General features: G+C 35.5%; 1 protein-coding gene across 1 annotated transcript in view; it reads right to left on the bottom strand.

The window, feature by feature from the left end:
- Window positions 1–14,569, bottom strand: part of LOC107566061 (CUB and sushi domain-containing protein 1-like) — a 139,073-nt gene that overhangs the window by 19,152 nt on the left and 105,352 nt on the right. The window contains exons 36-39 of the mRNA XM_016251436.1: window positions 11,400–11,582; window positions 8,112–8,288; window positions 6,299–6,478; window positions 2,999–3,172 (exon numbers count right to left, since the gene is read on the bottom strand). Coding sequence (XP_016106922.1) covers window positions 2,999–3,172; window positions 6,299–6,478; window positions 8,112–8,288; window positions 11,400–11,582 — 714 coding nt within the window. The remainder of the gene's footprint in view (window positions 1–2,998; window positions 3,173–6,298; window positions 6,479–8,111; window positions 8,289–11,399; window positions 11,583–14,569) is intronic.

Consider the following 14,569-nt stretch of genomic DNA (forward strand, 5'->3'; position numbering starts at 1 on the left):
ATATTTATATATATATATATATATATATACACACATACAGTATATGCATCCAGATTGTCTTTGTATTTGCATTGTATTTGCATCAAATACAATGTACTATGTGATATTTATTATTCGAGATCTGCAGCAACAGGCTTGGGTGAGCGACTTGTGGACAGCTTGTCCTTATCCTTGTACATAAAATCATCCACATACCAACAAACCAATGATTCGTTCGGCAAATAAATAATTTACGGACAGTTACAACTGCTTAAGCTTTTGTAACGAATCAGCTCATGAGGAAATATGAATAATTAATCATAACTAGTTATTTTTTTCCTTATGGGCAAGGAATCGATTTTCTTCACCTAAATTCCAGGAGGTCGTAAATGTATCGGGTGTCAGAGTTGCCATGGAACCAGGGGCCTGTTCGGCTTCCTGGGGTGTTACAGAGTATTTGTTAAATCTAGCTAACAAAATACAAACAACAAAATTGTGTGTTTGAGTGGTCCAGACGCTACACTTTATACCTGAAATGAAAAGTGAATATTTTGTAACGATAATATTAGCCAGTCTGCAAACTCATTCTCTCAAATGGCTTGTGTATGAAGAGCCCCTGTTGTGTTATATTATAAACTGTTTATTAACTATTTCATGAAGTATGTGACCCCTGTTGAAGTTGTTATTTCTGCATCAGGACCATGCCCATCCCCCTGTCAAAGAAAGTGTATATAAATTGACGCATACTTTTTTTTTTTTGCATGGTCAACTGTGTATAATGACATTGGTAAAACAATGTTAACATAGTTTGTGAGGACCCTTCCTGTGTCCTTATAAACCAACTGGCTTTAAAACACACTAAATGGTCTGTTTATTTGTTTAAATAAAAAAAAAAAGCCTAAATGTTTCTGTGAGGGTTATGTTTTTGTGATGGGGTAGGGTTATGGGATAGAAAAATATGATTGGCTCAGTAATAAAAACTACGCCTATGGAGAGTCCCCGTAATATGTGTGTGTGACTTTAATAATTGTATTGTGTGGTAACTGTTGTATACAAGCAATAGGGAACTCGAAGATGTGCTGTATTGTGAATGTACTCCGCTTTGCATCAGGCCTAACAAACACTTTTCAGCTGCGACTGTATTCACAGCATGGCCTCTCGTACCTTACTTTACGTGAAATCAAATGTTATAATTAATAAATTGAATAAAATTACAACATATAAACACATAACAGCTTGACAACCTGACATTTAAAAATAATTAAGTCTAATTTAAGGACAGACACATTTTTTAATCTTATTAAAATAAATCTTATGACACTTGTCTGAATATATATTATTGTGATTTTATTGTGTTGACCTGTTACCCAACAGTTATTACAAATATGATGTTAAGATTTAGATAACACTTTAGTATAGGGGCCAATTCTCACTATTAACTAGTTAACTAGCTTATTAGCATGCCTATTATTAACATATTGGCTGTTTATTAGTACTTATAAAGCACATATTCTGCATGACCATATTCTACATCCCTAATCCTACCCAATACTAAATCAACAATTACCTTACTAACTATTAATAAGCAGCAAATTAGGAATTTATTGAGACAGACGTCATTGTTAATGGTTTGTTAATAGTAAGAACTGGACCTTAAAATAAAATGTGACCAAAATTTAGTTTGGATGATCAAAGGTATTGATCAACAAGTTTGATTTCAAGGAGTTTGAAACCAGCATACAAAACCACTGCTGGAGAAAACAAACATTTGTGTCTTTATTTACTGGGATATAGTCTTCATGACATCTTCTCCGTCAGACAACTAGCCCTGTTCTCTTCCATATAATAGTGCTTCTTGGTGTGTGTACTTACGATATGGTTTCTTTTTTTCTGGCACTTTTAACGAGGATTTTTGTTGTAACAGCTGACATTGTGTCAAAGGCTTACAATAAAAGCTAGAAGGATTTAACAGCAGATTCTCTGCATGCACCTCGTACTTCTTACGCTGCATGCCTGGAAAGCCAGGCTACTTGAGGGATCCATTTGTGATGTGTTGACACTTGTATTGAAAATGTCAAAACAGGTGTGCTGTAGCTGTAGCTGATGTGTTGTAGCTGCGTTTCACACAATTTCAGTCAAGCCATGAACCTTCCATCATAGCGACACAATACTCTAAACACAACAACAGCTGCCACAGAAAATATCAACTTTTGGCCCATATATACAGAGTTCTGGCATGAAACTCTAGATGGCGAAGTCCGATAGGTCTAACTCAATCTGACCTAATGGCATCATTATCACATGGCACAGCTGATTGGTTCTCTCCTGTATCGGTAGCCAATGAGCTCGCTGCTCAACATTCAAATATATGACTAGTGCTTGCTGTAGCAGTTGCAGTTTACTTCAGAAACCCTCCACATTCCCCAGCTCCACCTGTATAGATCTGCTACGAGGTGATTCATGTATGCTGTATGGGGGTTATTTCATGCATGTTATATTTGCAGCAGCAATATTTCTTACATGCTCACAGCAGCATGATGTGGATGTATTGGTAGTAGCAAGTCTCGGTACTTGCTCTGCAGCAGCAACAGCGTAGCAGATCTATTCCGCCAAGACCAAGTACATTAACATTGTCATGTACATTACCATGCCAATCCCTCCGAGAGTTGTCATGACAGAAGTGGATTTACGGCTGGGCACTATGATGGTATGAATGGTGTGATGGCAGAAATATGTCAAGATGGTAGAGATCTTGCTATATTATTTATGCCGCAGAAGATGTATTTGGATGGCTATAAGTTATTTTTTTTCTTAATCAAATGTGAGAGCGAACTGCAGAAAGCATTGTAAAGTACATTAGCACAAATCAGACTGTACTTATATCCCTCACAGCCTCATTTTCATTTGTAATTAAATATGCTGTCTACTGAAGCAAAACACATTGTTTACATCCCCTTTTCATGGATGTGCTAATGGAGTTTAATTCTGTTTTCTGTTAATGGAACAGAACAGTACTTACGCAGACACTGAGGGATTTCACCACGCCATGTGCCGTTCCCTTCACATGTGGCTATTCCAGGAGAGGACAACTGGTATCCTTCAAAGCAGCTGTAGGTAACACTAGAGCCCCACTGCAGGTCTGAGCCCTCCACTCGCCCATTGTGAATAGCTGGCGGCTGACCACACATTATGACTGAAAAACACCACCACAACAGTATTCAGTATTTAAGAATTGTCTCTCTTTTCATTTTCATGAGGTGGAATTGGAATTGACCAATGCTCACTGGATGGAATCCTGGGCCCGATTGCATGAAATCCTTAAGTAATTTGATTTAGGAGTATTCCTGAGGGGGGAAAAAATCCCTGAAGTAAGGGATTTCTTTAGGAGCGTTGCAACAAACGTCTTAATTGTCACCCTTACCTAAGTGTTTATACTAAGCGTTTCACAGTAATTTCTGGCAACATACGGCAATGGGCACCGCGGTTACTATGGTTACTACATCTCACAATAAACAGATATGTATACATATCTATGACAATAAACAGAACATAATGAAATACAAACCTAACCAACTAAAACTGAGACAAACATTAAATAAACATGAGCGTTGCCCGTTTCTGCGCTGCTTTGTGTACAGTCGTTACCGAGGAAACCACTTTGTTTCTGCAGTGAAAGCGCCTCCTGCTGACCAATGACGGAAAATTTAGCAAATGTGAAAATTAACCCATGTTTTGACGCTGCAAACACGCAGAGTTGTAAATGTGAACAGGTGGGCCGACAAGATAATGCATTATAAAAATCTAAACAATGAAGACAAATGACATTTATATTGTTATTTAATTAATGTAATCATTGATTAATAATTATAGTTTAAATTGATATCTTAATTGATACAACTCGCCCATTTACTTAAAAAAATTATATAAAACTTTTTGTTTTGTGAAAACCTGTAAGTCATGCCTTTTACAGTCATTTTACAGTTTAATATGTCACAATAGTCACTGCCCTACTGCGCTCATATGATATTTTATTTGTGCAGGTCTTAAAAAAAATTCTTAAGTCTTACATTTGAGTTTAAAAATCCTGCAGATACTGAGTTTAAGATGACTTAAGGGAGCTCTTTTGGTCCCTTAAATTTATTAAGGTGAAATGGTTACTAGCAACACTTAAGGGAACACTTAAATAATTAAGGGGAATACTCAATGGCAACCTTAAGGTTCCTTTAGTTGACCCTTGGGTGTTTTTCTTGCAACCCAAGTTTCACTAAGGGCTCCCTTAACCTTATAACTAAGGGATTTCTTAGCATAAGGGCTATCATACATCCGGGCCCTGGAATTTTGTATATTACAGCATTGCAATTTAAAGAAATTTAACACACTCACATTGCAAAAGATTTTCATTAGTCCAAGTTTTGTGAGAAAACATATAATTAAATTAATAATTTGACTAATTGTCTCAAAATTTACTCCGTGATACTGTGTAGAAAACTAATTGCACATATTTCTCAATACCATCAAAAAAAGAAACAACATAGAAACAGATTTTAAGGTAAAAGAATTGCATTCGTATAACATTTAAAAAATTGTCAGTCCCGTGTCATGCGTTTTCCTCCCCATGTTCAGTTTATGCCCATATTTGGTCCTTCCTGTTCCCATTATGTTCCCCGATTAGTTCATCATTTGTTTCCAGCTGTTTTGTTAATTATCTTAATTTGCTCCAGTTTTTAAAGTGTAGTCTGCCCTGTCTTCCTTTGTCCGGTATTGTTTATGTCAACCTCCTCTGCTACGTGTGTTTTCCCGGTTCCCTTGATGTTATAAAAGTATCCTTGTTGATGTACTCCACGTCTCTTTGTTCCTCGCTCTGCGTTCCCTCACAGTAGCGATCGTGACAAAAATAAGATAACACTTTATTTTAGGGTCTCTTAACAAGTTGCTTATTAGCATGCATATTACTAGAATATTAGTCATTTATTAGTACTAATTAAGCACATATTAATGCATTATTCTAAATGACCTTATTCTACATCCCTAATCCTACCCAATACCTAAACTTAAAAACTACCTAACTAACTATTAATAAGCAGCAAATTAGGAATTTATTGAGGGAAATGTCATAGTTAATAGTGAATAAGTGTTCCCTATTCTAAAGTGTTACCAAAAAGAAATACCAACATCAAAATTTGGCATAAATTAAAGCATTATGGAAATGTACTGCCCCCACTGGCAATTGATGCTTAACACCAATTTTATTTTATTTTTTTGGCAACAACTAAATGTTACAATAAAATCTATAAGAATGCATTAAGGGAATATTTTATTTTACTGCAACTGAACACCAGGTCTCGTACATTTTGCACTGTTATTGATCACCTTGTTGCTTTCATGAATGGTACTGAGGTGTAACAAATAAATTTTTTTGAAGTTTCACATAATCTCCAAATTAATGATTTCATAAATGTTGCATGCCTAATTATTATACTATTTTACTACTTTTACTATTATACTATTTTTAAACATTGGTTATCAATACAAAAGTATTGTTTCTGTAAATACCACATGTAGCATTAAAACCTACACTTACAGCAGTGATTTAGAATTTTATTTTGACTGTCCTACATTCAAATTCAAATTCCATTTTCTGTTTGCTACCTCAGTTCAAACTAAAGGAATGGGAACTGAAATGCATTTTAAAGGCATTCTGAACAGCCGACAACCCTGATTTCATCACCATCATTATTATTGACGGAAGATGTGTCCAAACCCAGCACCTCCTTCTTTCACTTGTTCAGACGTGGAAAAGGAAGATCTGAAAGAATAGTATGCTAAACAAGGGGCTTAGAGTTATTTATTTTCTTTCCTTGAGCATTACGTTCCATTTGCTAACGGGAGGAAGTGTATTGCTTGTGGGAGGAAACGATGATTAAATGGGATTACATACTAAAATCACTCTGAATATCAAACATCCATCGCATATCTTCCTGCGTCCGAAAACATATATCTGATATTTTCTAGAACTGATCGTGAGGAGGCTGAGCTGTCTGCATTGCACCACTTGCTAATTTCATTCTGACATCTGATAACATAGATCCTACACATTTCATGGCAACATCTCCTTGGAGTTCATAAGTGAATAATCTCACTTGCCAGGCAAGTAAAAAAAAAAAAAGAGATCAAAAACATCTGAAAGGCTTTTGATGTTGGGAACAACTCCACAATATAAGTACATATTTTAAAAGCTCTCATGATGCTGTTTGCAGAGTGACAGGAGATGCTGCCCTCTCTGCCTGTACAGAGAGAATCGTGTACGTTTGGAAGTTACCTCTGCAGCTTGGTTTGGTCTGATTCCAAGTGCCATCTTTGCTGCAGCGTAGAGTAGATGAACCAGGGGGCTCCATTACATACCCAGGGTTACAGCAATAGTGGACGGTTTTGTTAAATATGAACTCATTTCCAATGTAAATTCCGTTGGCAATTGGACCAGGATTCCCACAGCTAATAACTGCAAAGAGAGAGGACAAGCTAGACTCAAACGTTTTTGAACATTCTTTAATAATTCATAGAGATTGCACTTGGAAATATCATAATAAGAATAATTATTATTATTTCTGTTCTCATCAATCTGCACTCCATACAACTTAATATGAATTTTCAGCTGTTAGTCCTTATACTGTATAGACAGACGCGTGTATGAGTTGTAGATGGATGTGGAAAATACATATATAAATAAAATAATATTATATAATAAATCATAAAATGTGAAAACAGGGATCTGAATACTTTCTGAATGCACCGTATATTTAAAATATTGTGTCTTTTGGGCTACATTTGGGTTCACATTATTTTCACATTAAAGAGTTTGGACCAAAAATGCTTAAAATGTGCATTTATTTAATGTACTTTATTTAAAAATTGTCATTAAAATGTATTATCAGAACAACAATTTGAGTTAAAATTAACAGTCTTAGGGGTTGGTTCTGTCCACCTTTTGCTTTAATAACAGCACCCCATGTTTTTTTTTTTTTAAACCTAATGAGTTTAGAGTATGATTTGAGAATGTTCCTAAGACCAATTTGTTCTTCAGTGGAATCAAAACATCTGACCTTTCATAGAAAAAAAAAAGAATTAAAGGAATAGTTGTCATAGGAATACCCTCATGTCGTTCCAAACCCCTAAGATCTTTGTTCATCTTTGGAACACAAATTAAGATATTTTGATTAAATCCGAGAGCTCTCTGACCCTCCATAGACAGCAAGGGAACTACCACAGACAGGGCACAGAAACATAGTAAGATCATCGATAAAATGGTCCATGTAACATCAGTGGCTCAACCGTAATTTTACAAAGCTACGAGAATACTTTTTGTGCGCAAAGAAATCAAAAATAATGACTTTATTCAACAATTCGTCTCCTCCGAGTTACCATCTACCGCCATTATCGAGAGAAACACAACGCATGCGCGTGATGCTGCTGCGCCTTGTTTACGAGCAGAGGAAAGCACGCGTTGTGTTACTTGGACATGGACCATTTTGTTGATGTTTCTGGGCCTTGAACATGGTATTTCCCTTGCTGTCTATGGAGGGTCGGAAAGCTCTCGGATTTCATCAAAAATATCTTAATTTGTGTTCCGAAGATGAACGAAGGTCTTATGGATTTGGAACGACATGAGGGTGAATAATTATTGACACAATTTTCATTTTTGGGTGAACCTAGATTTATTGACCTAGAAATAGTGCAGAATCTAACTAATATGTTAACTTGTCTTTGGCTAAAACAATCTTCTACATCCCAGATTTTCAATGTGGTATCAGATTTTGGACACCACTCTATATTTCCCCATTACAGGCTACTACACAAAACCTATATCACACAACTAAAACTGCTGAACTTTATGGAGAGATGACGATTCCTCCTGTTGTCTCCCCTTTTTTTGAACAAAATAAGAATAACTTTTGTTGACACATCCAATCGGTGTTAACAGTGGTGGATCACGTGACTTGTGACACAACTCATCAGCTATCAGTGCAACTCCTGAAGCACACAGGGTACATTACATAAGCAATGCCTGTGTAATTACAAAAGCAGGGTAAAAACATTTTGCGGTAATCAAAAAGAGTAAAGGTTGCTGTTCTGACCGATGCAATCTGGTGCTGAGCCGGTCCAGGTGCCATTGGTGGTGCAATGGCGAGTGGTGAGACCCGAGGTCTTGTACCCCTCCCAGCAGGCGTATGTCACCGAGCTAGGAAACAGCATACCATCGCTGAAAACGATCCTGGCGTAGGCCGGTGTTCCAGGATTTCCACAGGATACAGCTGGGACGGCAATCAAAGACCAGAAGAAGTTAAAGAGAGAATGTGAGGAGTAAAAGACTGCAGCCCTGCGGGACTGAAAACAGCAATCGTAAGACAAGAGCTTCTGTGAAACATATCTAAGGGCTAGCACCACAAGCAAAACACTTGAAACTACACCACAAGCGCAGTGTTTTACAGCCTGCAGAGTGTTGTTGGCAAGGTAGATGAACTTCCATTTCCAATTAGTTGGAGCGTTTAACACGTTTTTTTTTATTCTCATACTTTGAAGTGTCATTTTCAGATAAGGGCAGTAAAGATGATACGCTCCAATGCGGTTAATTTGCGTTTGAATTCTAATAGCACAGAGATGCATGGCAGCCTTAAATTGGTTGGGTGTCCATATGACAGTGCTATTCTAAATTATGACGACTCGCGTGCAACAGTCAATAATATTTAAATTATAAATTTTGACTGATATTGTAGAAACAAAGAACATGGAATTTTATGCATCAAAGTCATTTTCTATTGTGAAATAATTTCAATAGAATCTTGTGAATAAACAGCACAGGAAACTGGGTGTTGAGCTGTATCGATCATCATGATACAGATTCCTTTATTTTGCAGCCTAAAGTGTTGCTAGCAAGGTAGATCAAATTAGTTCCAACTTGAATTAGTTTTTTGTTAGTATTTTCAAATAGCAATAATTAGAGTTCAGATTTATTAGAATTCAAATAGATGTTACCTGTTGATGCACGGTAACAACCTGAAATTGGTCAGGTGTCCATATGATGCAGCTTTCAATAACGCTTTCTAAATTATAATGAACAATGTGCAACAGAAAATTATATTTAAAATACTTGTTTTCATTTCTATTGACGAAACAATAATTTAAAGGTGTTTTTATGCTCCAAGAGCATATTGAAGATCAACTGGTTGTTGCTTAAGTTATAGTTAAGAAATCATTATGAAACTTCTAATTATGTTTGGAGTAGTATCATCCATTAATCAGCAGAACTGTTGTTGAAATAGCTGGTCACATGGAGGACTCACTTAATCTTTATTATCATCAAGATTTGTAGCTGTAATTTGCCCCTCATATCCTTTCAGATTAAATAATAAAACTTAAGTAAATAAAGAAAAACTGGACCGATTAAGAGTTAATGGGATCCTAGTGGAGGGCTGCTGTAAACAGATATACTTCCAAACTTTAAGTCATTATTTGTAAGTAGCAACAGGCTTGTGTTTTATGTCTGGTATCTGGAAAGTATTGTCTGTATCCTCACAAGGTACTAAAGCCCACCGTGGAGTTACCCCCCACAACGATCTGTCTCAGCCACGTGTTAAAGCCCCTATTCAATTATGAATGTGCCCTATATAATGTATATTATCAATCTCTTTTACACAACCCCATCGTACTGTCTATAGCAGAAAACAAACAAACAAATTAGGGATAAAACACATTAAGCTATTGGGCACATTGTTGTTGTCCTCTAATAATATGGCATTAATACTTCCTGGGGTGATTCAGAACTCTAGCTTCCATGAGGTTTATTTGCTGAGCGCTGTAATTATTTTGTTTTCATCTGAGACTAACTAAATTACAGATTGAGATATACAATGGAGCTGCACAATGAAATCGGTGAATATATAGGTGTGGGTTAGTTAGATAGAACATTTGATTTGTTAATTTCCATGAACTATATCTAAACTAAATATAAATTATACATAAACTAATTTGTGTCAAATGTACTAACAGTGACAGGCAAGAGTCAGTGATCAAATACATATAGAGGGACTGCATATGGGAAATATGGAGGAAAACTACAAAGAAAATGAATATGGTCAGCTGCAAAATAACTGAATTGTCTTTTTTCAAAAAGAAAAAAAAAGGCCCACTTTATATTAAGTGGCCCTAATACCTGTGTACTTACATAGTAGCTAGATGTGTACATAGTATGTAACCACAGTGTAATACACATTGGTACGTCGTATCTAGAGCTGTAATGTTTGTGTAACTACACATTTGTAACAACCCACTGAATGGTATGTGTAAATACAAATGTGTAACATGACATTGGTAACAACACTTTTTGGTAATGAAAGTACAAATGTGTAACAGGACTAACAGCACTTTTTGATAAAGAAAGTGTTACACTTTATATTAAGTAAACAATTCCTATGGATTTACCATGTAATCACTCTGATGTAACACAGCAGCGGCCAGTAAGTTAGGCTTTACATATAAATTGTGGTTGGTGTCCAGAATGTTACACTTTCTATTAAGTGGACAGTTCCTGAGGAGTTACCATGTAAGTACACTGGTATTAAACCTACCCATCTCCACCCCCTGGATCAAATTATTCCAATTACTCTTATACATAGAGTTGTTACAAAATGTAGTTATATATGTCCTGTTACACATTTGTACTTACACAACACATTCAGAGCGTTGTTACGTGTGTAGTTACAGAAATATTACAGCTCTAGATACTATGTACCAATGTGTATTACACTGTGGTTACATACTACATTCACATCTAGTTACTATGCAAGTACACAGGTATTAGGGCCACTTAATATAAAGTGGGACCTCAGTAACAATTAAAAAAAAAACTAAAAAAACCTTTGCTCAGACTCTGAATCATGTCAAAACGTCCTGTTTTTCCATTAGCAGTTAGCTAGAGTGAGCTATTCACAAATCCTTATTAAAGTAATGTATCATTAGACACCATGCTTAATGACAGGGCCTTTTGTGTGGTTCCACTAACCAGAGTCATTGAGTTAACTCGCAATTACCGATTTTAGGCCGGTTAGCATCAAAAGATCAATTTTACAATAATTGCAGTGTACAATTCAGGAAAAAGTGAGCACAGCAGGTTAGGTGAGGTTCAGAAACAAAGACAACACGTCGTAATTTGAGCCGACTTTAGTTTCTAAGAATACATTTAAACCTTTATAAATATATAGCACAAACTAAAAACCTCTAGTCTCTCAAGCATACATTTTACTCATTAGGTCATTGCCTTTACTGGATCACAATTTGCCTTTCTGATCAAATTAAGCTCAAGTGCAAAGCCACATCCTGGTGAATTTCGCCATGGGTGTCTCTCCACACGTATCTGTGACCCTCACCTTCACACACAGGCTGGGTTCCGCTCCAGGACCCGTTCTGCAGACAGGTGCGCTCGGAAGATCCGATCAGCGTGTAGCCCGCTTCGCACGTGAACCTTAGGAGGCTTTTATGTCTGAACTCCTCCCCAAGACGAGAACCGTGAGGAGGAATTCCTGGATCGCCACAGAATCCCGGATTATCACCTGAAATGCACAAAGGCATGACGCTCATTGACCACTCACTTCCTCAGTGACCTCGGTTCCAGAAATGTTTTGAACAATTATTAAATAAAGAGTTATGAATCAAGCCAACCAGAGAGAGAGAAAAAAATACCCTTACATTCACATTTGATTCAAAGCAACAACTAATTTCAAAATCATACAAAACTGACAAGTTAATTTACTTATTGGAAAAAATTATTGAACTATGCATGCCATGAATGAAAATTAAAAAAAAAAATATAAATAAAAAATAAATAAAAAATAAAAAAAGAGTAACACTTTAGTATAGAGACACAGTCTCACTCTTAACTAGTTACTTATTAGCATGCCTATTATTAACATATTGACCTTTTATTAGTAATTATAAAGCATTTATTCTGCATGAATATATTCTACATCCCGAATCCTACCCAATATCTAAACGTAACAACTACCTAACTATTAATGAGTAGTAAATTAGGAGTTTATTAAGGCAAAAGTCGTAGTCAATGGGTTGGTAAGAGCAAAAATTGGACCTTAAAATAAAGTAAATATATATATATAAGACTATTGACTTATTTTAGAGAAATGTTACATTAGAAATGTTTTTTTGGTTATATCTCAAAATCTTGAGATATATACAAATATATGTAACACTGTACAACAAGGTCTCATTTGTTAACATTTTTAACTAGTAAATATAAACTAACATTACCTCTACAGCATGTTAATCCAAGTTTAAGTTCATTTATATATATATATATATATATATATATATATATATATGTGTGTGTGTGTGTGTGTGTGTGTGTGTGTGTGTGTGTGTGACCTGTGCTGACAAAATGAGTCAGAATGAGCACATTTTCAAAAATGAGTTCTCTTCTTTTTCACATCCTACATTAAAATACCTTCAAAATGATATACAACTTGAGTCAGCAGAGTTGATTTTGAGAAAAATCGAGTTAATGTTTTCTGAAGATTCCAAAGCAATATCACCAAGCAACGTTGCATATTTTCCTCCAATTATTGTCTTAATAATAATTACTATATTATCAATCACAATATAGCTGTTTTTTATTTTATCTCTGTTATTAAAAATAAGATACAATGATGCAAATAAAATATTGTTTAATCAAGAGCAGCGAAAGATTCCATCTTTGGTTTTAATGTTTGATTAACATCGAGACAGATCAATATTTTGACCTACTGTAATGCATGGATCTAATATAATGTTACACATCAGATTTTTCCCTAACCATTAACTAAACGTTCATGTAAGACAACAGATTATGTGAATCTCGCCAAGACATATTTAGCAATAATGTACTTTATAGGGAGATTGCGCGCTCTCTGAGAGGCAAACGTTTTGTTTTAATCAGGTTTGAAAATCATATTTTACTGGTTCAGACTCATGTCATACAGAATTCGCTATGGATATTTATAAGGCTCGAATGCTGCACTTTTCAACGATATATCCTACAACTTGTGGTGAGAAGCAGCAGCAGTCGTCCAGAAGTGAGCGGAAAAAAGGGTACTCCTCTCAGAAAACGTACAAATAAAGATAATTTTAGATGTTTAATTACTATTTGAAGCATTGGGATCACTAGAAGAGGGCTTAATAAACTCTTTTTCGTGAAAACCTCAAATTCAATTTTTAATTTTTTTTTTTGCCAGCACGGGTTATATATATATACACATATATATAATGTACGTATGTGTATATATATATATATATATACTGTATATGTATGTATGTATGTGTATATATGTGTGTATTGCTCATTGTTAGCTCATGTTAGCTAATAAATTAACTTGTTAACAAATGGGATCTTATTGGAAAGTGTTACCCAAATATATAAGTTATCAAAAGGTTTTGGACACTAATCCCTTTTAACGATTACCGGTTTGACGATAAATCGTGATGAAATACCCCACGGTTAGTATTACCGTTTCATATTTTAATTATCACTATAACCGTATTCGATTACCGCGATTTGAACAACTGAGGATAAATAAATACTGTACTGCACAGGGCTCCAGTGTGCGACCAAATGGGCACATTTTGCTATCATTTTTTCTGCCAGTGCGACTAAATGTTGTGTGCGGTCGCACTGGCGCCACCACCACATTGTTTAACTCATAAGCGCTGCATTTCTGTTGCATGTGAGAATCATCAAACGGCAAACAAAACTGAAAGCATAATGAAACCGCGCGACTCGTTTGAGCTGCGCAGCGCTTCGAGTGTAGAGCCTGGTTTATACTCGCGGCGTCAGGAGCGCGAAGCTGCGTGCAGCAAAAATGACGCAAATATTGAGGAAACGATGGATGGGTTTCATGCTAAAGTAAAGTAAAAGACCGCATCTTAAACCAAAGGTGAACATGTTGGTATTCTTGTGGGACAAAAACATGCAAGCACTGTTTAGTTTTACTTTTCTTTTTGTTTTCATTTTGAAAAGCTTGTTATCTTTGCTGTTTACCTCACGTTATGCTATGGAAGCTCTCTTTTTATTTATTTGATTCCTCAGTGTTTGCTAAACGTTCTGTAATTTATTAGTCGGTATATAATACAGCATGCGGTGTATGCCATGCCTCGTCTTATTCGTTTTTGTTAATAAACATTTAATAAGCTAGTTTGTCATTGTATCTTACTGTTTTATTGTTGTTATGATTTTTAATTAAGAATAACAATGAATCCATTTTTTGTTTTAGTCTTAAAAAGTGAAAGGTGTGTAGATCAAAAAATGGACCGAATTAGCATGCCCTGCTGTAAATTTTGACTGGTTGATGAAAAAAAGCTTATATGGATTCTAAACATTTAAACAATAAGGTATCTAGTATTATTTACGGAGCAGATACATACATATAAACATTTATTAATCAATTGTCATTTTGACTTGACCCTTTTCTTTATTTAAAAGCTGAAATGTGAGGTTTACCATTTATGAAACTTTTTCAAAGCTTTATTTGAACATTTACATTAGATATTTGAA

The sequence above is a fragment of the Sinocyclocheilus grahami genome, unplaced genomic scaffold (genome assembly GCF_001515645.1).
Source record: "Sinocyclocheilus grahami isolate Dianchi unplaced genomic scaffold, SAMN03320097.WGS_v1.1 scaffold1043.1, whole genome shotgun sequence".
Lineage (NCBI taxonomy): Eukaryota > Metazoa > Chordata > Actinopteri > Cypriniformes > Cyprinidae > Sinocyclocheilus > Sinocyclocheilus grahami.